This window comes from Propithecus coquereli, unplaced genomic scaffold (genome assembly GCF_000956105.1).
Source record: "Propithecus coquereli isolate 6110/MARCELLA unplaced genomic scaffold, Pcoq_1.0 Scaffold633, whole genome shotgun sequence".
NCBI classification, from domain to species: domain Eukaryota; kingdom Metazoa; phylum Chordata; class Mammalia; order Primates; family Indriidae; genus Propithecus; species Propithecus coquereli.
Genome location: NW_012152319.1, coordinates 516,005 through 541,466, shown reverse-complemented (window position 1 = coordinate 541,466; position 25,462 = coordinate 516,005). Strand labels below are relative to the sequence as shown.

The window sequence follows — 25,462 nt, the reverse complement described above, 5'->3', positions numbered from 1 at the left end:
ACTCTGGGAGGCTGAGGCAGGAGGATCGCTTGAGCCCAGGAGTTTGAGGTTGCTGTGAGCCAGGCTGATGCCACGGCACTCACTCTAGCCCGGGCAACAAAAGCAAGACTCTGTCTCAAAAAAAAAAAAAAATCAAAACACCCATGAATATAATCTTGTTAACAACTAAACAATTTTACCGTCTGTGGATTCTTGGAACTTGTCTTTGACAGTCTTTAAGTTCTCCAGTGCTCGCAGGTTTGGGGCTGCTGTCTTCAATAGAACATCTTCCTGGGATGCTACTTGCTGCAGTAGGAGCCTAAGGTGGGCCTCGATTTCTTTGTCAGACTGTAGAGCCTATTATTGGCAAAGACAACACTGATTGGCATGCCATTCCATCCAAACTGCTAAGGTAAGGCACACACAGGGCCCTTCACCATCCGGCCCCCAGTGGCTCCCTCTGCATCCACTCCTTCCCTCCCTGAAGTCCTCGCTGAGCCTGGAGGTTAAAGTCATGCTGCAATATTTGTAGATTCCTGAGTTGCCTGTGCTCTTTCATGGCTCCAGTGTTGTATATGCTGCTCTCTTGGAACATGTTTTAACTCCTTACTTCTTAATCTGGCTAAAAAGCAACAATTCATACATCACCTTAATTCACTGGCTTATTAAAAAATACTGATCATCTACTATGTATTACACTGAGGATTCAATGATGGAAACTATTTAGTCTTTACATTTAAAGAGCTCACAAGGAAGTCAGAAATAGAAACTGGCTTTTACAACAGAGTGAAAAGACCTCTAATAGGGCAGCATAGGTACTATGGGGCAGAGAGGGGATCCAATCCAGCTAGACGGGGTAACACTCAACCTGAAACCTGAATCATGAACAGAACTAACTTGAGTGAGGAGGGAAGAGAGAATGTGTTGTAAGCATGTCCTTCCAGGAAAATTTTTTCTTTTTACCTCCCAGAGGGGAGCTAATTAATATATGATAAAAGTGACAGTTTAATTCACTGGGAGGAGAATTATTTAAAAAACGCTGTTGAATAAACTGGTTAATCTGGGTACCTTTTTAAAAATAGATTCTTACCTCATCCCATATACTAAAATACATTTCAGATGAATTATACAGGTAAATGAAGACAAAACCATAAACAGGAAAGAACATTTATAAATATTTAGTTGGTAATGAGGTGGGAAAGGACTTTCTAAATACAAAGGCAAAGGGAGAAAGCACTAAATAGAAGACTACAGAAAAGATTTCTGATTGCCAAAAGATGTCATAAATACAACCAGAGTTCAACAAATCTAAGAAAATATATTAACAACATAAGAAATTACAAGATGTGGTGGATATTGCTACTCAGCCTCCATTCTCCATTTTTTCCTTTCTATAATAACACAGCACATGCATTAGACCAGGCAGATCCATTTTTTCCTATGGAGCCCATGCACTTAGGGGTGGGCCTGCTTGGTCTAAGGCTAAATCCACCATCCTCCTCCTCCAGTAGAGATTGGTTCAGGAATGATGAACATGTGACCCCATTCGGGCCACTGTGATGAGGGGACAATTGCTGGGGCTTCATAGGAAAAACTTTTCTTCAACTTTAGAACACCACTATAAAAGGCAGCCTCTCCTCTGAAGGTTGTGGCTGTGTGGCTGGAAAGCCACGAATGGCTGCAGTCATTCTGCTCTCAGGAGAGAAGCAGCTTCGATGAAGCCAACACACAGGGAAATGTATGGCAATAGGGATGATTGAGAAACAAGAGCCGGAGCTGCTCAATTAAAGGGACCAAATTAAATTAAACTGAATTAAATTAAAGTTGTATTTGAGGTCTGTGCTCTGCAGCTGTGAAGGGTTTGGCACAATATCGCCTGTGGTACTCTTGGAGAGGGTGCCTGCTAAGGTTACTGCATCGGGACACTGACAGGGCAAATCCAGGATGTGTAGTTGGTTACTTTTGTTTATTGTAGGACTTCTCAAAGACTTTAATATTCATTGTGAATCTCCAAGACGGAAATAGACTTTCTCAAAACCAAGCTGACCACAGAAACTTTTCTTCTGTAAAGGAAAATAAAAATCTCAGGCCCACCCCCGCCACCCCCAAGTCTTTATGCACAAGGGAAGGTCAAGCCTGGAGGCTGAGTCATGCAACACCCCCTTCCACATGAACAGCTGCTACTAACTTTATCATTAGCCAGATCCCCACAGAAAGGTAAAAGGCCTCAGGCATCTACAAGGGCTGCCCACAGAGATCATTCATAAGGAAACTCCTTGCTGGCCTCTCATAAACAAGGACGTGCAAATTATAACTTAAAGTCTGCAAGCTAAGTCTAACTCCTAAAACTAAAGTCTGTTCTATTCCATACAAATGTTGATTACAAGTTTATCTTCCCAGGTGCAAAACAGAGACAAGAGAAGATCAATTACTCTTCTCCCCACCCAGGGACATCTGCACAACTGGTGCATCCTTCACTCTCTTTTTCTCTTCAAGCATCCACCTTATCTTAGGTAAAATGTAGACTTCCTGGACACGAAAGTCTCTCAAAAATGTAACCATTTGTCTCACTGCCCACCCCCCTCCTCCTTTTTCTTTCTGTATGCCCTGTCCTTTTTTTTTTTTGAGACACAGTCTCACTCTTTTGCCCGGGCTAGAGTGAGTGCCGTGGCATCAGCCTAGCTCACAGCAACCTCAAACTCCTGGGCTCAAGGGATCCTCCTGCCTCAGCCTCCCGAGTAGCTGGGACTACAGACATGTGCCACCATGCCCGGCTAATTTTTTGTATATATTTTTAGTTGTCTGATTAATTTCTTTCCATTTTTAGTAGAGACGGGGTCTCGCTCTTGCTCAGGCTGGTCTCAAACTCCTGAGCTCAAACAATCTGCCCGCCTCAGCCTCCCAGAGTGCTAGGATTACAGGCGTGAGCCATCGCGCCTGGCCTGTATGCCCTATCCTTTTAAATACTGAGTTCTCAAATCCCTTTTCAGAGAGCAAAGGTCACAGATGGTTCCTCAGGCTCGGCCTCAAACTTTGGCTTAATAAACCTCCACTGATTGAGATCTTTGCCTCACTTAATTTGGGTTGTCACTTCTTTGGCTAGACATTTCATGGTACTAGTGCTCTACAGAACAGAGTTAGAAATGCTGATATAAACTCTTTAAAAAGTAACCTATTTACTGCTATTTCGTGATACTGTGATGCAGTAATAAATTTATATTTGGTTTTTGTCCCTGTACACTTGGCATAGAGCTCCTAAAACTTGGAACTTGCTGAGTGGTAGGGGTGGGAGGAACATCATTTGTTATTCATAATAAGCCTCTTTAAACCATACCTGAGTTTATGCTAATGAGCTCTTAATGGATGGGGACTGGTCCACAGAGGGACAAACCATGTGATTAGAGTGTTGGAACTTTCAGCATCCCCCTTAGAGATGCTGAAGATCTGAGTTCAATCACCAATGGCCCGTGATTCAATCATTCATGGCTTTGTAAGAAGCCTCCATAAAAATCCCTAAACAATGGCGTTTGAAGAGCGTCTGGGTTGGTGACCATACAGAGATACTAGGAGAGTGGTATGCCTGGAGAGGGTATGAGAGAGGCCATGAACCCTTCTCCATACCTGGTGTCCTATGCATCTTTTCCATTTGGCTGTTCCATGAGTTGTACCCATTATAATAAACGGGGGTGAATGTAAATAAAGTATTACCCTGAGTTCTGTGAGACATTCTAGCAAATTATCAAATCCAAGCAGGAACTCCCAATTTATAGCCAGTTGGCCAGAAGTACAGGAGGCCCTGACTTGTGATTGGCATCTAAAGACCGGGCAGTCTGTGGGACTGAGCCCTTAACTTGTGGGGTCTGATGCTAACTTCAGGTAGACAGTGTCAGAATTTAACTGAATTGTAGGATACCCAGTTGGTGTTCAAAGAATTAGAGAACTGCTTGGTGTGGAAAAGACCCACATATTTGGTGTTAGAAGTTTTTCTTTTGTATATTTCTTCAAAAAACCATGAGGAAATCTACTTAAAAAATTTACACTCTATCATCTAAAAATGATTCTGCAGTATTTAAATAGTCAGTATTACTGTGAGTTAGTCATAACAGAAATCTTTCGATTACCTTCAGATCCTCTCTTAGGGAGCTGTAGTCTACTTCGATGGCTTCTTCTTTTTCATAGATTTCAACTGTTGCCTGGGTACTTTCTGCTTCAGTTCCCATCTGAAAAATATGTGAACATACATAACATTTATCAATTAAGTCTGCTGTCTGATATGGACATGGTATGTGCTGCCCCCCAAAAATTACCATAGTAACATCAAAGATCACTGATCACAGATCACTGTAACAGATATAATAATAATGAAAACGTTTGAAATACTGTGAGAATTACCAAAATGTGAAGCAGACACAAAAAAGAGAGCATATGCTGTTGGAAAAATGATACTAACAGACTTTCTCGATGAAGGGTTGCCACAAACCTTCAATTTGTAAAAAACAAACTATCTGTGAAGTGCAATAAGGTAAAGTACAATAAAACAAGGTATGCCTGTAGATGGAAGGATGTGCATAGGTTATATGCAAAACTATGCCACTTTATATAAGGACTTAAGCATCCGAGAATTTTGGTATCCACAAGGAGTCCTGGAACCAATTCCCATGGATACCAACGGACAACTGTACTTTCAACCAATCTAAAGTGTCCCATATAATACAAATGTGGTGAAAAAGACAGAAAAAAGGCCAACAAGGAAATGTCAACCATTAGTTTTAGGCCTTGGTTTTATCTTGTGACTTCTTGGGTGTCCATTCTTACCTCTCCCCACACTCTCACCACCTGGAGATACTCAGTAGGGCATGTTTCTTCTGAGAACTACCTCAACACAGTTGGTGAAGGTGCAGAGCAAGATCCCTTCACACATTATGCAAAATGTTATGAGAGTACAGGGAACTGCTCCTGCTGGCAGGTGATCTGCATACTGCCTGTGGTTCATTGTGCAAAAAATGTTCTTAACTCTAACAGCTTTTTTTTTTTTTTTTTTTGAGACAGAGTCTTGCTCTGTCACCTGGGCTAGAGTGCTGTGGCATCAGCCTAGCTCACAGCAACCAACTCCTGACCTCAAGCGATCCTCCTGCCTCAGCCTCCCAGAGTGCTAGGATTACAGACATGAGCCCCCCCGCCTGGCCACTCCACAGCTTTAATTCTCTGATTTCTCTTGAGTATCTAATATATAGGTAAGAAACATTGGTTCATCCTGTGGACCTAAAGAAATGTGGATTGACAAAAAGAGAATTGAATGAAATGCCTAGTCCTCTGGGATGACAGTCATTTTGTTCTTTTTCCCTCCTAGAAGATGTCTTCCAAGACAAGAGGAAGAATAAATAAAGGATAAATAAAGGGCATTGCATTAAGTTCCATATAGCTGCACTATTTTTAATTTGCTAGAATACCTCTACTTCAATGATGTCATCCAGTGACCCCACCAAAAGAATTATTTCAATGTCTTGAACTTTGCAATCAAGTAGCAGGTTATGCTTCTCTAATCGTTTCTGTTCAAGAGATGTCTGAATGATTATAACTTCTTTTTGCAACTTTCCCACTTCCCTGTAAATACACAGATACAATAAAATGATTTTACTCATTATATAACATTGCACTAAGGAAGAAAAATGTATGTTATAAACTTATATGAAAAAAGAATTATTTTTTCTTGTGAATGCTATAAATTCTAGAGGTCTCTCATTGATGCTTGTAATTTAATTGTTAACACTCCTGAGAAAGGCCACAAATGTAATTAGTTAATCTAAGGGAGCATTTTTTACTAATAAACATTATTACTGCTTTAATCAGGACTAGCAAAGACATAGTACTTTCCTAGTTTATTTTCAAATCTGTACAGTTTTTCAAGCTGCATTTATCCCTCAGATATAAACTCTACATTTTAGAACCTCGAACCAAGAGAAAGTCTCTTAGCAAGAGAAATGTCTTGCCAGGAAAGTCATTATATACCTAATAATCTAAAGTTTCTTTACTACCACCAGCACTAATGTAATGCCTTCTACCTCAAGATGAGGGCTTGGAGTTTTACCAATTGAAATGATGTGGAATTTTTAAGCACACCTAGAAAGAGGACTCCCCCAAAAAAGAAAAGAAGAAATTAAGAACTATATGGTTTTCAAGAATATGAAGGGGGAAACGGGGCTCTCTAAATACAAGAGTAAAAGAAAGTTCCACTCAAAAATCTTAGACAAAGAACTTTCTGACTGTATCTTGAGACACTGATGACTTTTGGACAGTGAGGAAAATTGTGAAATGCCAAGAGTCTGAGCAAAAACAAAGTGTTCATTTCGTCTGATCACTTATAATTGTGTAAATCATGATGCATGACAAGAAAGCAGGCATTATTTTGGTATACACCAGCTGATTCAAAGTGTCCTCATCATTATCATGGCAAAAACACATGCTTATCTTGTGCCAGCTACTGTTCTAAGTGCCATATGAATAGTAACTCATTTAATCCTTACAACTATTCTGTTAGTGCACACTATTACTATCTCCATTACTGATGAAGAAATTAAGGTATGCTATGGAAGTAGCAGAGCTGGGATATGAAACCAGGCAGTGTGGCTCCAGATTCTAGCCCCTTACCTTCTATGCTATGTTGCACAGACTAGAGGGAATTTCTGTACAACAGGAAGATACCAGTATCAAAGAGGATTACGGTAAGTAAGGTACTCACTATATAGACTCATGTTTTCCTCTACTGAAAAGAACTATTTGCTCTAAACAGCTAACCACCTCTCTTGGTTTTCCTCCCAATTAGAATGTTTGAAAGGTATGATGTGGGACCAAGAGCAACAAAGGGCACATATTCAAATACAACTTCATGTAATAAATTTCAAATTGATAATATACATGTTTAAAACTCTGACTAGGTCTTTCAAACTGATGAATTCTTAATTACCTATCAACAGCCAAAAACTTTTTTCGTTCCTCTTCAATTTGAGTTTGAACTTTCTCCATGTTGGAATTCTGAGTGACAAATATGTCCTTAAGCTGCTGCTGCTTTGCCATAAGTTCATCCACAATTTGAAGACAGTTTTCTTCAGCCTGAACAGAAAGAGTTTGCATTATAGATTTACCATCTTTTATATTAATAAGGTCAATAGATTATTTTATAATGAATAAAACCAAACCAGTCATTCCAAGAGAATACGTCTCATCCTGTGTGCTGCTTGAACCTTGAACCTCCATCACGGATTGTGGCCCACTCTCATTCTACATTTTTTAGAAACTGGTGATCACTACCTACCTTTATCCTTCATTTTGGATTAATTCCTCAGCTCACTGCCATCTGACTTCTATTCCCATTGTCCAGTGAAATTGTTCTTGCTATTATGAGCTCCAATTGGCAATATCAGACATTTTCTAGACTTTACCTTTTTGACAGCTTTCATTACTTCCTCTTTCCTAAAACTCTGGGGTTTCTAGGATACCACCTCTTCTGGCTCTCCTAAGCTGACTGACCACCTTCCAGAATCCCACTGCTGCTCCGCTCCTCTTCACTGCCTGCCTCCCTGCCATGGAGTTGCAACCATTCTCATATGGTTTCGATTTACTCCCATAAACCAGCAACTCCTGAATCTAAATCTCCAGCCTAGACTTCTCCTAATTTCTACATACTTTTTAACTGCCTGCTGGAAATTGCCATCTAGACATCACATAGGCAACTTAAACGCCACAGGTCCAGAACTTTCCCTCCTTAACTTGCTGCTCCCATCCACCAATCACCCAAGTTAGAACTCAGAGTCATCCGTGGCACCCCTCTCTTGCCCTCCCTTACACTTCAACACTCAGTAATTCACAAAGCTCTTCTGATTTTACTTTAAGTATTTCTCAAATCTGCCCCCACCCCCACCCCTTCTATCACCATCAGGAGCCGTCAGGATCTCAACACAGGTTTATTCAATGAAGGAAGTCAATTTCAATGAAGAGGCACTTCAGCCACCCGTTGCTAATTACCTTCTTTAGGTTATCAATGTCTTCTCTACCTTTCTGGATAGTTTCTTTTAACGTGTTGATTTTACTTAATTTCTTCTTCAGATGATTGCGACTATACTCAAGTTGAACATTAAGCCGAGTTTTTTGTTTTTCAAATTCTAATCTAGTATAATAAAGTCAAGCATAACAAGTGGTAAACAGAGTGCTTTTAAAAAATTTTTTTCTTATGGGAAATTTCAAACAAATATAAAAGTAGAAGTAATACTATAATGAACCCCCATGTAGCTCTCACTCAACTTTAATAATTATCAATTCATGGTCATTCTCATTTCATATATAACCCCTCTCATCGTCCCTCCCCACCACTGGATTATTTGAAGCAAATTCCAGACATTACGTAATTTCATCTGCAAATACTTTCATATGTATCTCTAAAAGTGAAGTGACTTTTAATTCAAAACCATAAACTATTATAGCTAAACAATGATAATTCCTTAATTTCATGTTGCTATCACTGCCAAATTTCCTCATTACATTAAAAAAATAACTGGTTGATAGAATCAGGATCTACATATTGCATATGGGTGATATGCTTCTTAGATCTTTTGTAATCTGTAGGGTTCCTCCCCTATTTTTCTTTGAGTTTAAGTTTATGCATTTTTCTTATTAGTCCTTTCAAATAGCTATTCATATATAAACACCGTATTTGGGAATTTAAGAACATGTTCCTTCCTGATGCACTTTGCTACTTTGCCAGCCTCATAAACTCCTCATAAAGAATTCCAACATCAACTGTAGCTCATCCTTTCTAACCTCTCTCCCTCTCATACCCTGCTAACAAAATCATTTGTTCAAGAACTATTTTTAAGCACTAACTGTATCAGATATTGTGATAGATACTGCTGATACGAAATCACCATAATAATAAAAATAAATATTTAATGAGAGGTTACTATATGCCTGACACTGTTATAAAAACTTTTACATGAATTAACTCACTTAAATTGTTAAACTTTATGAGGTCAGTAATATCATTATCCTTACTTAACAGGTGAGACCAAGGCACAGAGTTAAGTAACTTGCCCAAGCCCACCAACTTAGGATGTGGTAGAGCCAGGCATGACACACTCAGAGAGGGGGAGCAACAGAATCCCTGCTCTTAACCTCTGACCACACTGCCTGTAGGAGAGGTTAAGAACCAATCTTCAAGGGATTTATTTCTGCTGCAGGAGGCAGACATACAGACTGTGTATGAGTGAAACACCTCTTTACTTGGCTCCGGGACACCACACTACTCTGACTTTCCTCTTCCCTCAGTGGCTGTTGCTTTAAAATGGTTCTTTCTCATTTCAACTTGCCAACATCTCATGGGATCACTTCTCTTTTCTATCCACATTCATTCCCTTGGTGCTCTTATACCACACAATCACATGATTTTAAGTACCATTTGTATACTACAATCCCAAAATTTGTATCTCCAGCCTAGACCTCTCCCTTGAACTCCTAACTTGTATATTCAACTACCTATTTTATGCCTCCAACTGGATGTCACAGACATCTCAAATTTAATACCTAGAATACACAATGGATAAGCTACTAGAAGTAATAAGAGGGTTTAGCAAAGTTATCAGATGTTAGATCCATCTAAAATTTGAGACCATTTTTTTTATACCAGTAGAAGCCAACTAGAAAAATAACATAAAAATAGATACTACTCAACAAGGAAAAAAAATCCCTATAAAATACCTAGGCATTAATAAGAACACATAGATCTCTACAGAAAAAAAACTTAAAAATTCTAATAGAGGATATAGCTGATTAGAATAAATGGAGAGACATTCTATGTTCTTAGATGGGATGACAATATTTTGAAGATATTACTTCTCCCCAAATAAATCTATCAACCCAATACCATCTTGATTATAATTCTAGTTGGATTCTTATGAGAACCTCAATAAACACTGTGATAGGCAGAACTCTTTAGAAAGAAAGTCTATTTAAGTTCAAAATTGACTTCAGAAGAAGGAATATAACAGGGTCAAAAAGGGGGCATTTTATGATGATAAAGGGATTAATTCATCAAAAGATATAATGATCTCAAATATGTATGCACCTAATAACAAGGTTTGAAAATACATTAAGTAAAACCTGACAAAACTCAATGAAGAAACTGACAAATCCAAGAGTATACTTTGGAAATTTCCAACACTCTTCTCTTAGTGACTGCTAGAACAACTAGACAGAAAATCAGTAAGTACATGGAAGACTTGAGTAACATCAACCAACCTGGTCTAACTGCCACTTAGAGAACTCTCCATCCAACAGTAGAATGCACATTCATTTCAAGTGTGCATGGAGCATTCATTAAGATAGACTACATGCTAGGCCATAAAAAATGCCTTAAGCAGTTTGAAAGGATTGAAATAATGCAGAATATATTCCTTATGACAATAGAATTAAATTAAAAATCAGTAACAGAAAGATATCTGAAACACCCTTTTCCTGCCAGTATCTGTTAAATTAAATAACACTTCTAACCAGCTCCTGAGTCCGAAAAAAACCACAAAGGATATTAGAAAATATTTTGAATGGAATAAAAATGAAAATATAACATACCAAAAATTGAGGGATGCAGCTTAAATAGTATTTAGAGGGAAATAAATAGTTTGAAATACTTGTATTAGAAAGAGAAGTCTAAAATATATAATGTAAACTTCCATTTTAAAAAAGCTAGAAAAAGAAAAGTAATTAAACCAAAATAAGTAGAAGGAAAGAAATAACAAACCACAGAAATCAATAACATGGAAACAGAAAACCATAGAGAAAATCAATAAAACCATGAGCTGATCTTAGGAAGGATCAATAAAATTGATGTACCTCTAGCTAGACATCAAGAAGAAAAGAAAGAATACAAATCACAAATATTAGGTATTAGGAATGAAAGTGTATCAGTACAGATCCTACAAACCTTAAAAAGGATAAAGAGAAAATTATGAATAACGTTATGCTAGTAAGTGTGAAAACTCAGAAAAAACGCACAAATTCCTTAAAAGACACAAACTACCAAAGGAAAAAGGAAAAAGATAATAGCCTTGAATAATAGCCTGATCTCTTAAGGAAACTTAATTTGTAGTTAAAAACTTTCCCAAAAGAAAGTTGGGTGGCACAGATGGCTTCGTTGGCAAATCTTACCAAACATTTCAGGAAGAAACTAAGCCAATTCTATACAGACTCCTCAAGAAAGAAGAGGAGAGACAATTCTGGCTCATTTTACGGATCTGGCATTACCCTGATACCAAAATGTTTACTACATTTGTCTTTATTAGACATTACAAGAAAAGATAATTATAGATCATTACCCTCATGAATATAGATGCAAAAGTCTTTAATAAAATTTTAACGAATCAAATTCAAAAATATATGAAAAGGATAACACATCATTACCAAGTTGGGTTCATCCTAGGTATGCAACATAGTTTAACATTCTAAAATCAATCAGGGTAAATTACTATTAAATGTATTTACTATATTAATAAACTAAAAATAAATCCCAATCACACAATTATCTCCACAGATACCAGAAAAAGTATTTGGCAAAACTGCATATTCAGTCACGATAAAAAATTTCTGTAAAGTATGAATAGAAGGAAACTTCCTCAACCTGATAAAGGGCACCCTAAAATTAATAGCATACTTAGCCATGAAAGACTGCTTTGCCCCTAAGACTGGAAATAAGGCAAGATATTTGCTTTTGCCACTATTATTCAACACTGTATTGGAGTCCTACCTAGTTCAATAAAGCAAGAAAAAGAAGTAAAAATATATTAATTGAAAAGGAAGAAATAAAACTTTTTATTCACTGACAATATGATTATCCAGGTAAAGAATCCTAAGGAAACCCCAAAAGAGCTACCAGAACTAATAAGTTTAGCAAGGTTTCAGGATACAAGGTTAGTTTATAAAAACCAATTTTATTTCAGTATACTCCCAAAAAACCATTTTAAATTGAAATTTAACAATTCCATTTACAATAGCATAAAGATATGAAGTACTCAATAATAAGTATCACAAAATATGCACAAATCTGTACGCTGAAGCTAAAAACCATCAGTGAGAGAAATTAAGGATGATCTAAATAAATGGAGATAGAAACCATGCTCATGGATCACTATTGTTGATGTCAATTATTCCCAAATTGATCTATAAATTCAATACAATTACAATAAAAATCCTAGCAGTTTTTTAAAAATAGCAATTAAAAAGCTGATCCTGAAATGTAACCTGGAAATAGAAAGGACCTAGAATAGGTAGGTGCTTGACCTTTCTTTCTACTGCTGTCTACTCAGTGCATAGAAGGATGCCTGGCTCATAGGGGCATGTGGTAAATATGTGCTGAATGAATGGAGTATAAAAGAATTATAAAGAATGAAATGAAAAAAGTGAGTAAAAAGGTTGATAGTTTTTATTTCTGGACACTGGGAAGTTTTCTCTATTTTCTCCAAGAAGCACCTATTACTTTTTTTTTTTTTTTGAGACAGAGTCTCACTCTGTTGCCCTGGCTAGAGTGAGTGCTGTGGCTTCAGCCTAGCTCATAGCAACCTCAAACTCCTGGGCTCAAGCGATCCTCCTGCCTCAGCCTCCCGAGTAGCTGGGCCTACAGGCTTGCGCCACCATGCCCGGTTAATTTTTTCCATATATATATTTTTAGTTCTCCAGATAATTTCTTTCTATTTTTAGTAGAGACGGGGTCTCGCTCTTGCTCAGGCTGGTCTCGAACTCCTGAGCTCAAACGATCCGCCCGCCTTGGCCTCCCAGAGTGCTAGGATTACAGGCGTGAGCCACCGTGCCCGGCCCTATTACTTTTATAATTAAGTATTATATCTGAACAGAAGATACATGCATATGGCACAAAATTCAAAAGGTGTAAGAATATACAAAAAGTAAAATGTCTCCTTCCCATCCTCACAGCCTCCCAGAAGCAGCCACTCTTCCCATTCCTAAATTTATATGTGTATCTACATTTTCCCCCAGAGTGTCATTTGTCTTCTGGTTTTCTTTGTGATGCTTTCCATATAATTTTTAAAAATTTTCTATGCATTCACAATTTGTCAGTCTTTTCTTTTATGGCTTCTGGGATTTATGCCATACAGAAAGGACTTCCCTAATCTGAGATTTTAAAAATATTTTATGAATTATTCCAGTATTTTTATGTCTTTTTTTTATTTTTCCTTTTTGAGACAAAGTCTTCCTCTGTCACCCCGGGTAGAGTGCAGTGGCATCATTCTAGCTCACCTCAACCACAAACTTCTGGGCTCAAGCAATCCTCCTGCCTCAGCCTTCCGAGTAGCATATCTTTTCTTTGCTACATGAAATAATCAACTTTCTCCTTATAGACCTGAGTACATTTCTGGACTCTATTTATGGGCCACTACCTTAAGGTTTACACTATTTTGAAACCTAGGAACTTTAGTCTCTTCTCATTACCTTTTCCGGATTTTTCTTGACTAGGTCTGCATGTGAACTCTAGAATCAGTTTATCTAGTTAAAAAAAAAATCTTGTCCACACATGAATTTAAATTATAGATTAATTTAGGAAGAACCAACTTCTTTATAATATTGAATTTTCCTAAAAAAGAACTAGTATGCCTTTCCCTTTTGTTCAATTTCTATTTGTATCCTCTATTATACTTGTTTAAAGGCTTCTTTACATTGCTTTCACAATTGGTAAGTTTATTTCTAAGTACTAGCCTAGGTATTTTACCTTCCCCCCCCAATATAATTGGGATATTTTCTCCCAGTATACTGTCTCACTGGTAGTTTGCATATAGAAAAGCTGTTAACTTTTAAATTAATTTTTTATTTAAAACATTTTCATATTACTATTTGTATCCAGCCACATTACTAACTTTTCTTTTGTTTCTAATAGTTTTTCATTTGTTATCTAGGATTTTCTTTTTTTTACACATTCCATGGATGGTGAGAATGTTCTCTAGGGTTTTCTAGATATAAATCATAAAACCTGAAAATAGTGATAAATTTATCTCCTTTCCAAATTTTTTTCATTCTCCTGCCTGTGGTCATCTGTTAGTCCATCGCCCCAGTCAGGGCAGATAGATAGAGGGGCAAAGCACTGGGGACCCCAGGGCCCAGCCGCCCCTCAGACTTGAGGACATCACAGCATTTTTTTTTTAAATTGATACATAATAGATGTATATATTTTCGGGGTACATGTGCTATTTTGAAACATTCATGTAATAATCAAATCAGAGTAATTAGGATATATATGCATCATCGTAAACATTCATCTTTTCTTTATGCTGGGAACATTCAAATTATTCTCTACTAGCTATTTTGAAATGTACAATAGATTATTGTTTACTAGTTGCTCTACTGATTTATCTAACACTAGGTCTTATCCATTAATCAACCTCTGTTCTTCCCCTCTACTCTTCTTGGCCTCTGGCAAACCACCAATTTACTCTCTATCATAATAAGATTCACTTTCTTAGCTCCCACATATGAATGAGAACATGCAATATTTGTGTTTCTGTGCTTGGCTTATTTAACTTAACATAATAACCTCCAGTTCCATCCATGTTGCTCCAAATGACAGGATTTAATTCTGTTTTTATGGCTGAATAATATTCAGTTGTGTGTGTGTGTATGTATATATGTACTACATTTCTTTTTTTTTTTTTTTTTTGAGACAGAGTCTCACTCTGTTACCCGGGCTAGACTGAGTGCCGTGGCGTCAGCCTAGCTCACAGCAACCTCAAACTCCTGGGCTCAAGCGATCCTTCTGCCTCAGCCTCCCGAGAAGCTGGGACTACAGGCATGCACCACCATGCCTGGCTAATTTTTTCTACATATGTATATTTTTAGTAGTCCAGATCATTTCTTTCTATTTTTTAGTAGAGGCGGGGTCTCACTCTTGCTCAGGCTGGTCTTGAACTCCTGACCTTGAGTGATCCACCCGCCTCGGCCTCCCAGAGTGCTAGGATTACAGGCGTGAGCCACCGCGCCCAGTCTGTTATTCCCTTTTTGATAAAAGCCACTTTAACTTAGGTGAGATAGCTCATTGTGGTTTTGATTTACATTTCTCTGATGATTAGTGAAACAGAGCACTCTTTCAGATACCTGTTGGCCATTTGTATGTCTTCTGTTGAGAAATGTCTGTTCAGATCTTTCACCCATTATTAAAATTGGATTTTTTTGCTATTCAGTTCCTTTTTAAAAAATTATTTCTCAAGTCTTTGTGCATATCTCAAAAAAGGAAAAAAATAAATTATTATTTCAAAATATTATGGGGGCACAAATGTTTTTGGTTACATGTACCAAGTTTGTTATGCTTGAGACAGGGTTTATAAATGTGCCCATCACCCAGATAGTGTTCCTTGTACCTGTTAGGTAGATTTTCTCCCATCCCCTCCTGCCCTCTCCCTGAGTTCCTTATATATTCAAGTTATTAATCCCTTGACAGAAGGATAGTTTGAAAATATTTTCTTCAAGTCTGTGGGTTGTCTCTTCAATTTGTTAAGTGTTTCCTTTGCTGTACAGGTTTTTAGCTTGATGCAAACCCACTTCTCTATTTCTGCTTTTGTTGCCTGTACTTTTTTTTTTTTTGGTGACAAGGTCTCCCTTTGTTGCCCAGGTGCGGTAGTGTCATCATAGCTCACTGCCACCTCGAATTCCTGGGCTCAAGCAATCCTCCCACCTCAGCCTCCCGAGTAGCTGGGACTACAGGTGCACACTAACATGCTTGGCTAGTTTTTAAATTTTTCATAGAGATGGAGTCTTGCCATGTTGCCCAGGCTGGTCTTGAACTCGTGGCCTCAAGTGATCCTCCCACCTCAGCCTCTCAAAGTGCTGGATTACAGGCATAAGCCACCATGCCCACACTCTACTTTTTGGACGTAGACATTTATTGCTATAAATTTCCCTCTTAGCCCTACTTTTTCTGTATCCTGTAGATTTTGGTATATTGTATTTTTATTTTTATTGATTCAAGAAATTTTTTAATTTCCTTCTTGATTTCATTGACCCATTGATTGTTCGGGAGCATGTTTAATTTTCATGTGTGTGTGCATAGTTTCTAAGGTTCCTCTTGTTATTGATTTCATTTCATTGTGATAAGAACAAATACTTGATTTGATTTCAACTTCTTTGAATTTGTTGAAATTCAAAGAAGTTGATGCCTAACATATTGTCTATTCTGCAGAATGTTCCATGTGCTGATGAGAATAGGTATTCTGTAGCACTTGGGTGAAATGTCCTGTAAATGTTAGGCCATTTGGTCTAGTGTGTAGTGTAACTCTGATGCTTTGTTGATTTTCTGACTTAGATCTGTTCATTACTGAGAGTGGAATGTTGAAGTCCTCTACTATTTTATATTGCAGTCTAGCTGTCCTTTTAGATTTATTGATGTTTGCTCTACATACTTGGGTGTTCCTATGTTGGGTGCACAGATATTTATAACTATTGCTGGACTGACCCCTTTATCATCATATAGTGACTTTTGTTTCTTTTTAGTCTTTGTAGTCTATTTTATCTGATATATGTATAGCTACTCCTGCTCTTTTTTTGGATTTCATAAGTATAGAACATCTTTTTCCATCTCTTCTCTTTCAGCCAATCAATGTGTGTATTTATAGATGAAGTGGGTTTCTTATAGGCAGCATAGTGTTGGGTCTTATTTCTTTATCCATTCAGCCACTTTCTGTCTTTGTTTTGTTTTGTTTTTTTGAGACACGTCTTGCTCAGTTTCCCAGGCTAGAGTGCAATGGCATCATCATAGCTCACTGCAACTTCGAACTCCTGGGCTGAAGCAATCCTCCTGCCTCAGCCTCCTGAGTAGTAGGGCCTATAGGCATGTGCCACCACAATTGGCCAATTTTTCTTATTTTTTGTATAGATGGTCTCACTATGTTGCCCAAGCTGGTCTTGAACTCCTGGCCTCAAACAATCCTCCCACTTCAGCCTCTGAAAGTACTAGGATTACAGGCATGAGCCACCATGCCCAGCCTTAGCCACTCTATGCCTTTTAATTGGAGAGTTTAGTCCATTTACATTCAATGTTACCACTGATAGGTAAGGACATACTGTTGCCACTTTGTAACTTGTTTTCTGGTTATTTTGCATGTCCTCTCTTCCTTTCTTCCTATCTTCCTTTGTGGCTAAGTGGTTTTTCTCTTGCAGTATGCTTCAATTTGTTGCTTTTCGTTTTTACTGTATTTATTACCTTTGAGAGTCCGATTGTTATGTGCCTTGGGGTAGCATCTATTTGGTGATCTCTGGCCTTCCTGTACCTGGAAATTTATGTCTTTCTCAAGTTTTGGAAAGTTTTCTGTTATTCTTTCTTTCAATAAGCTTTCTAACCATTGCTTTTGCTCAGCTCCCTCTTGAACACCAATAATTCTTAGATTTTCTCTTTTGTGATACTTTTCTATATCTTGTAGGCATTCCATTCTTTTTTTTCTCCTCTAAGTAGTTTTCAATAGCCTGTCTTTAAGCTCATTGATTCTTTCCTCTGCTTGATCCATTCTGCTGTTGAGAGCCTCTAATGAATTTTTCAGTTTAACAAATATTTCTCAGTTCCAGGATTTGTTGGATTTTTTTTTATTATTTTAATCTCTTTGTTAATCTTCTCTGACAAATGTCTGCATTGTTTTTCTGTATTATTTTGGAGACCACCGAGTTTCCTTAAAACTGCTATTTTGAATTTTTGATCAGCTCACCTATCACCATCTCATTAAATTTGGTCCACTGGATCTTTGCTCTGTCTGACGAGGTCATGGTTCCCTGTTTGCTATTGGTTCTTGTGGAACCAACAGCAAATGTGGTTTTCACATTGAAGGATTATTTATTACAGTCATTTCTGTCTGGCTTATTTTTATTGGGTAGGATTCCTTAGAGATTTCTTTGCAATATACCTGTTGAATATTTTTTTTTGAGTTACTGCCTCCTTTTAGGCACTAGATGGTGCCTTAAGCCCAGGTTTGTTCAGCTCTAGCAAACTTTGGAGTATTGCCAGTCCTAGATGGAGGAGGACCCTAAGGGGGATATCCTGGCAATGTGGAAAGACTGGCTAGGAGTTCGTGCCCAGGGGACCTGTGGAACCAATCTCCTACAATGTGATGCTGCTGAACAGCCAGCCACTCTTGATTTGGCAACTCCTCTGGCTGAGATACAGAGTGAAGTTTCCTGGTCTGAGGATGCTAGTCCTGCCTCCCCGCTTTGGCTATCCTCCGGAATCTTTCTCCCTTCAGGCACTCGTGATTGGTTCCCATGGGTTGAGGCAGGGACAGGTCTCCTTCTTGGGAACCCAAGGAGGTGGGATCCCCCCTCAATCTCAATCTTTCCAGTGCAGTAACTGCGTTGGGAAAATTTTCCACACACTTGGTGCTTGGCCTATTGAGGAAAGGGCATCATAGATATAAAAACTAGATTTTCTTACCATTTGTGAGAAGATTTTTCACTTCTCTATGGCCCCAGGAACTGTCTCATCCTTGTATTTGAGTTCTGGGACATTGCTGGTGATAATATCAGCACTATATATTTGTTTTGGTATTCTGTGAGGAAAACTAAAGCCAGATTGCTTCTACTCTGTCATTTTGGTGACATCACTTTCAAGTATTAATACTTTTTCTTGTCTAACTCTATTGATTAGTATCTCTAGGATGAATGTTAGATAACAGTGGTGATAATGAATATTCTTCTCATTTCTAACATTACTAGAACACTGCGTTACTCCATGAAAGCACAATGCTGATTTCCAATGAGATGTATTTTCTCATATCAAAGGTATCTAATTATTGACATTTTAAGAATTTTCAATCAAGAATGGATGTTACATTTTGTCAAGTACCTTCTTCATCATCCTTAGAGTTGATCATATGATTTTCTCCTTTGACCATTAATATGGTTAATTACAGCAATAGATTTCCAGATACTGAACCATCATTGTATTTCTTATATAAGGCTTATTAGATAATGGTATATTATTTTGTTGTCATACTGCTGGTTTGTATTTAACCTTGTTTTATTTGGTTATTTATAGGTGGGCTTTATTTATAGTTTCTTATTGTGTATCTTTTTAGATTTCAGCATCAATATTATGTTCATTTTTATAAAAAGATTCATTTCTTCTTCCTCTTCTGCACTCTGAAACAGTTTAAATGATGAACATTTGTTTAAACATTAGATAGTGAAATTGCCTGCATCTTTAAAGTTTGCTGGGATGATTCACCTGTGAAGCTATATGTGCCTGGTACGTTTGGGAATGAAGTGGGTAGGAAGCTTTTTTACTTTCTTTTCCTATGGTAACTGGCCTCCTTAGATTTTTCTGTCTTGTTTGGGGTAATTTTTGGTAATATATTATTTCTCGAAAATTATTAATTTTTTTCACATATATAGCTATTTACAGACAACTAAGCAAATTAGTATCTTATTCTTTTAATAACCAGTGTGTATGCAATTATGCCCCTATTCTCTTTTGTGTATTTGTGTTTTCTCTCTTTAAAAAATTATAAAATAAAAACTGGATCTCTTCATGAGAATATAAATTTTTACTAGCTATTTCTTGATGAACTGAAATAAAAACTACCTTAGGTATACTAAATTATGGAATAATAGTTACTTGTATATATATGTAAGCTGCTTACCAACATTTTTTAATAAAAATACCTTTTTTGATCAATTTCTTGTTGCTGTTTAACATGCTTGTTCTCAAATTCACGAATATTTTCCACGCCAATTTCTTCACAGAAGTGTTGGAAAATATCATCTTCTACCTTTTAAGTTATTTTAAAACAACTAGTTTAATAAGTAATTTAAAGAAATATATAGACAATGCTTAAATATGTTTTTCCCTTCAAGATTTTCCTGGATTAGGCCAAAAACTAATCCCACCAGGCACTACTGTATTTTGGGAAGCCAATGCTTTCTCTTCCTTTAACTCCATAAACTATGCCCATCTACCTTGACTGGCCTTATTAAGTGTTTTGGCTTTATGAAATGTTTAATATAAAATTAGAAGGATTGCATTTACTTTATTTATTTATTTTTTTGAGACAGAGTCTCACTCTCTTGCCTGGGCTAGAGTGCTGTGGCATCAGCCTAGCTCACAGCAACCTCAAATTCCTGGGATCAAACGATCCTCCTGCCTCAGTCTCCCAGGTAGCTGGGACTATAGGCACACGCTACTGTGCCCGGCTAATTTTTTCTATTTTTAGTTGTTTGGCTAATTTCTTTCTATTTATAGTAGAGATGGGGTCTCGCTCTTGCTCAGGCTGGTCTTAAACCCCTGAGCTCAAGCAATCCTCCCGCCTCGGCACTCCCACGGTGCTAGTATTACAGTTGTGAGCCACTGTGCCTGGCCTTTAGACACAACAAAATACAACATTCTAAATAAAGACTCTTCATATATGAATAATACTATAATGTCTGTTAATAAAAAAACAGAGCATCCAGAGAATGGTTACCAGAGCTGGTCTTAAATCCATAATAATATGAAGTGATTAAAGAAATTAGGGATCTTTAACCTGGAAAAGAGATAATTAAGGAGCAACATGAATGTGCTTTCACATCATGCAATAAAAGCAATGGGTGAAATTAAATAGAGTGGTGGTGTAACAAATAACTTTCTAAGGATTAGAGATACCCAATAGTAGAATGAATTAAATCAGAAAGTTTCTCTCACTTTATAAGCAGAGCCTAGATGACCACATCTTTATTGTTCTAGAGCCAAATGTAATAGATGTTAAAAAAAAATAACTACTGACTAAGTAACTGTAAAAGATAATTTAAGTGACAGTTTTTTTCCTCCTGGTGTTAAGGGAAGTAGAACAAAAGAAAGAAGTTATGATCTTTACAACAGGCAAGGAGAGGTTGTAAAGACAGTGTTCACAGGTCACTGTCTCTTGAGATTGGCAACAGTGATTCTCAAAAGACATAAGAAAATTAATTTGGCAAACCAATAAAACTTAGCTTATGTGTTGTTTCTGATAGAGCACTATTACCTTTCAACCTCCTTTGCTTTAGCACATATTCAAGAAGCCCTAAATGTGGTATCTGGTCTAGAATTATATATGCCATTTAGTAATAAATGTAACATTCATGACCTTATCTATCTTTTTTTGAAATTCTTCAATTCTTTGTTGTCGTTCTTTGATTCCTTCACTCAACATAGTACATTGAGACTCAATATTTAGTAGTTCACTTTGTAGCTGAGATTGTTCCTAATAACAAAAGAAAATTTTTCTTTTTAATGGCTTATTTAGCTTTATATAGTAAAGTCAAAAACATGATAGGTGTCTTTTAGAATAAAAGAGTTAATTCAGCTGGATAACAAGATTAAATACCACAAAAATAATTAAAGGACTATAATATAATCTCAATCATGGGGTAAAGTATCTAAAGATTACATGGTGCTATACAAATGTAATTCCTGAAATTCTATTAATATGTTCTGTTTCTAACTTCCATCAAATTTTACATAAGTCTTTATTACCCGGTAAAAAGCAGCAAGGTGCTTCTTTTTAATCATGTCTAGTTCACTTTGTGAATATTTGAGTCGTGTATTAGTTCCTTGTACTAGAGTCTGTATTTGTTTCAAATCTGCTTCCTTGCGGAGTGTCTTCATTAAATCCTAAAAAGAAAGAAAAATATGAGAATATTTTATAATAGAAAAGCACTTCCACTTTTTTAAAATTTGTTTTTCTTTCACTTTTCAAAGTGTTTTCATATGCAGTAATTCATTGGTTTTTACATACAACCACACCCACTTACCTCCCCTTCTTCCAATAGGAGACTAAGCAATTAAGTATAGTAGCTATCCGGAGTAACCAAGATGCCATACAGCTTCTTCAAAAAACTAACCACTAACAGAAAAGAATTAGGCAAGAAAAATGAAGAATGAGGAGGGTGTGTTCCACCTAACTTGAATTATTGGCATACATGGGATCATATGATACACACTGCCTTGCTTTCAGTACATCCTTATCTTTTTGCTTGCCTCCTCCATTCCTTTCTTCCTTTGCTTACCTTATTGTTCAACTAAATTAACTCCCTAGATTTTATGTTTTTCTCCAAGTCCTTATGATACACAAGGCTTTATCAGGGCTTTTATGCAAATGTAAATCACATGGAACATGCTTTTCTGCATCTTGCTTTTCTCATTTGGTCACTACCGATGTCAATCAATAAAGCTCTAAAACCATCCTTTTAATGGTTGCATATTATCCCAGAGTCTGTATCAAAATTATTCAACTATTCTCTTAATGATGGCCATTCACTTTGTTTTCAGGTTCTTGCCACCACAAACAACGCTACAACAACATACCCGCATGTGTACTCTCAAGTACTATTGTTTTTGTTTCCATGCAATTGATTCCCCAGGGTTGAGACTGATGGGTCAAAAGTGTTCATGTTTTTATTTTAATAGCTGATATGGAATGTTTCCCAAAAGCTGTAACAATTCGCATTTCTATAAATAATGTATGAGTACTCTTTTCCTTACATCTCTACCAGCAATAAGCATTATATATATTTATTTTTCCAAGTCTTATTGATAGGTATAAAGTAATCTTCATTTGTATTCCCTCAAATACTATATTCTATATTGAGCATTTCCTCATGTTTACTAGCCATATGGATTTCTTCTTTTAGTGAATTGTCTGATCCTATCCTTTGTCCAGGTTATTTCTATCATGTCTTTTTCATGTCAACTTGTAAAAGAGTTCCTTAGGACAGAACCTATGATCTTCATTTAAAACTTCTTTTAAGAATGTATACAATAGCTTTTATCTTCATTTAAAAATTATTTTACAGTACATTTAAGTTCTTAATCCATCTGGAATTTATTTTTATGTAAGTCATAGATGGGGCACAAAATTAATTTCTCCAGATGTGCCAATACCACTTATTAAATAATCTGTCCTTTTCCCACTGAACTAAATCATCTTTGTTGAATACTAAATTGTCAAATATAGCAGGCTCTATTTCTAGAATTCCTATTGTTTCATTACTTTGTCCATTCCCATGCCAACACTGTATCAACTTGATTACAATGGCTTTTCAGAGTATTCTGTAGGCCAGTAAGGGAAGTCCTACTTCATTCTCTTTTGTCACATTATTTGACTAGTCTCAGGAAATTCTTCATTTGTAAAAATTAGAAAATCATTTTTCAACTGAAAAATCCTTGGTAGTATTTTAATTAAAATTGCATTCAAGTTATATTTTAATTGGAAGACTTCTAACCTATGAATATAGTAAGTTTTTCCTTTCAGTTGTTTTACGTCCTTAAGATTTAGTTTTCTAAAATAAATTACTGTGCCTTTACATTTACACTTACTCCTATTGTGAGCAGAATATTTTCCCCGTTTTAGATACTTCTTGATAGTATCAAGAAAGAAAAACTGCAGATTTTTGTTTATTTATGTAGCCCTCATACTATCTTACTAAATCTAGTAGCTTTTAAACTGTAATCTTATTATCAGCAAAAGTTAGTTTATCCCTTCTTTTCAAAGATTTATATAAATTATTTCATTTTGTGCCTAACTCGATTTATTATAACTTCCAAGACCACACTGAGTATTAATGGTGATAAATAGATACCTAATTCTCAATTTTTTTTTTTTATTTTCTTTGAAGAAGGGGTCTCCATCTGTTGCCCGGGCTATGGTACAGTGGTGTCATCATAGCTCACTGCAACCTCAAACTCCTGGACTCAACCGATCCTCCTGCCTCGGCCTCCTGAGTAGCTGGGACTATAGGCACACACCACCATGCCCAGCTAATTTTTTTGTTTTTTATAAAGACGGGTCTCACTATGTTGCTGAGGCTGATCTCGAACTCCTGGCCTCAAGTGATCCTCCCATCTCGGCCTCCCAAAGTGCTGGGATTACAGGCATGAGCTACTGTGCCCAGCTCACTTCTTAATTTTAACTAAAATGGTTTTAGTGTTCTTACCACTTAAGTAATTATTTCTGTTAATTTTGAATAAGAGCTATTTATTTTATTTAAATAATTTCTATCATTACTCTTTTACTTAGTATTTTAAATAGAACTAGTTGCTGAATTTTATCAAATGTCTTTTTTACACACAATCATATGACTTTTCTCCTGCCTTTAATTCACTGATGTACTGTATTATGTTTACTGCTTAATTGAAACATCCATGCATTTGTGAAACAAATTCTATCCAGTCAGATGTATTCTCTTACTACATTGCTGAATTCTCTATACAGTACTGACATTTTATTTAGAAATTATACATTTATACTCATAAAGGATATTAAAGTTATACTGTCTTTATAAAATGGCTGGGAAGTTTCTATCTGTTTCTATGATCTAGAACGGTTTAAATAACATTTAGAATTACATTACATAGAACTTAGCTGTAAACCCATCTGGTCCCAGAGTCCTTTTTTTTTTTTTTATTGTGGTAAAATGCACAAAACATATTTTTATTTACTATTTTTAAGTGTACAGTTTAGTAGTGTTTAAATAATTCACATTGTGTATGATCAATCTCTAGAACTCTCTTCATCTTGTGAAACTGAAACTCTAAATCCATAACAATTACTCATTCTCCCCTCCCTCAGCCCCTGGCAATCATTGGTCTACTTTCTGTCTCTGTGAATTGGACTACTCTAAGTACCTTACATTAGTTTGTGGACTCAGACAGTATTTGTCCTTTTGTGACTAGCTTATTTCACTTAGTATAAAGTCCTTGAGGTTCATCCATGTTATAGCATATGCAGAATTTCCTTCCTTTTTAATGCTGAATAATATTCCACTGTATGTAATATACCATTTTGTTTATCCATTCATCTGTTGATAGACACAGTTGCTTCTACCTTTTGGCTATTGAGAATAATGGTGCTAAACACAGGTGTAAAATATCACTTTGAGACTCTGCTTTCAATTCTTTTAGGTATATACCCCAAAGCAGAATTGCTGGATCATATGGTAATTCTATTTTTAATTTTTTGAGGAGCCACCATACTATTTTTCATAGCAGCTACACCATTTTATATTCCTGAAACCTTTTTTCAGTGGTAGATCAACTAAACCGTGGCTTTGAAAATACAGGGTTTTTTTTCCTCACACAAATACAGAGTGATGCAGTGGCTCAATAATGGCATCCAACTACCCAACGTCCGGCTCCTTAGTACAATGGCTTTTATCCTCATACTTGCTTTTTTATAGGTGCAAGATTGCTACTCCATTTCCAGGCTTCCTGACCGTATTCTGGGCAGGAAGAAGAAAATGCAAAAGGTAACACCAACACTTTGATTTATCTCATTGGTCAAAACTGTCACATGGGTACCCCTAGATGCAGGGAAACTTGGGAAATCAAGTTGCTTTAGTTTTTCACATTCCTATAATAGAGACAAGCAAGGAAGGAGGTTGTGGGTAGAAACTGGACCAGCCAACCACACCACTTCCTATCTTTTCAAATGTCCCACTTTTTTTCTGTTCA

At 36.6% G+C, this 25,462-nt stretch overlaps 1 protein-coding gene across 2 annotated transcripts in view; it reads right to left on the bottom strand.

Moving 5' to 3' along the window:
• Positions 1-25,462, bottom strand: part of SMC1B (structural maintenance of chromosomes 1B) — an 80,772-nt gene that overhangs the window by 8,860 nt on the left and 46,450 nt on the right. For both annotated transcript variants that reach the window (XM_012659787.1, XM_012659786.1), the window contains exons 13-20: positions 21,488-21,625; positions 21,099-21,215; positions 19,663-19,769; positions 8,002-8,143; positions 6,944-7,089; positions 5,430-5,583; positions 4,101-4,199; positions 180-336 (exon numbers count right to left, since the gene is read on the bottom strand). In XM_012659787.1, coding sequence (XP_012515241.1) covers positions 180-336; positions 4,101-4,199; positions 5,430-5,583; positions 6,944-7,089; positions 8,002-8,143; positions 19,663-19,769; positions 21,099-21,215; positions 21,488-21,625 — 1,060 coding nt within the window. The remainder of the gene's footprint in view (positions 1-179; positions 337-4,100; positions 4,200-5,429; positions 5,584-6,943; positions 7,090-8,001; positions 8,144-19,662; positions 19,770-21,098; positions 21,216-21,487; positions 21,626-25,462) is intronic.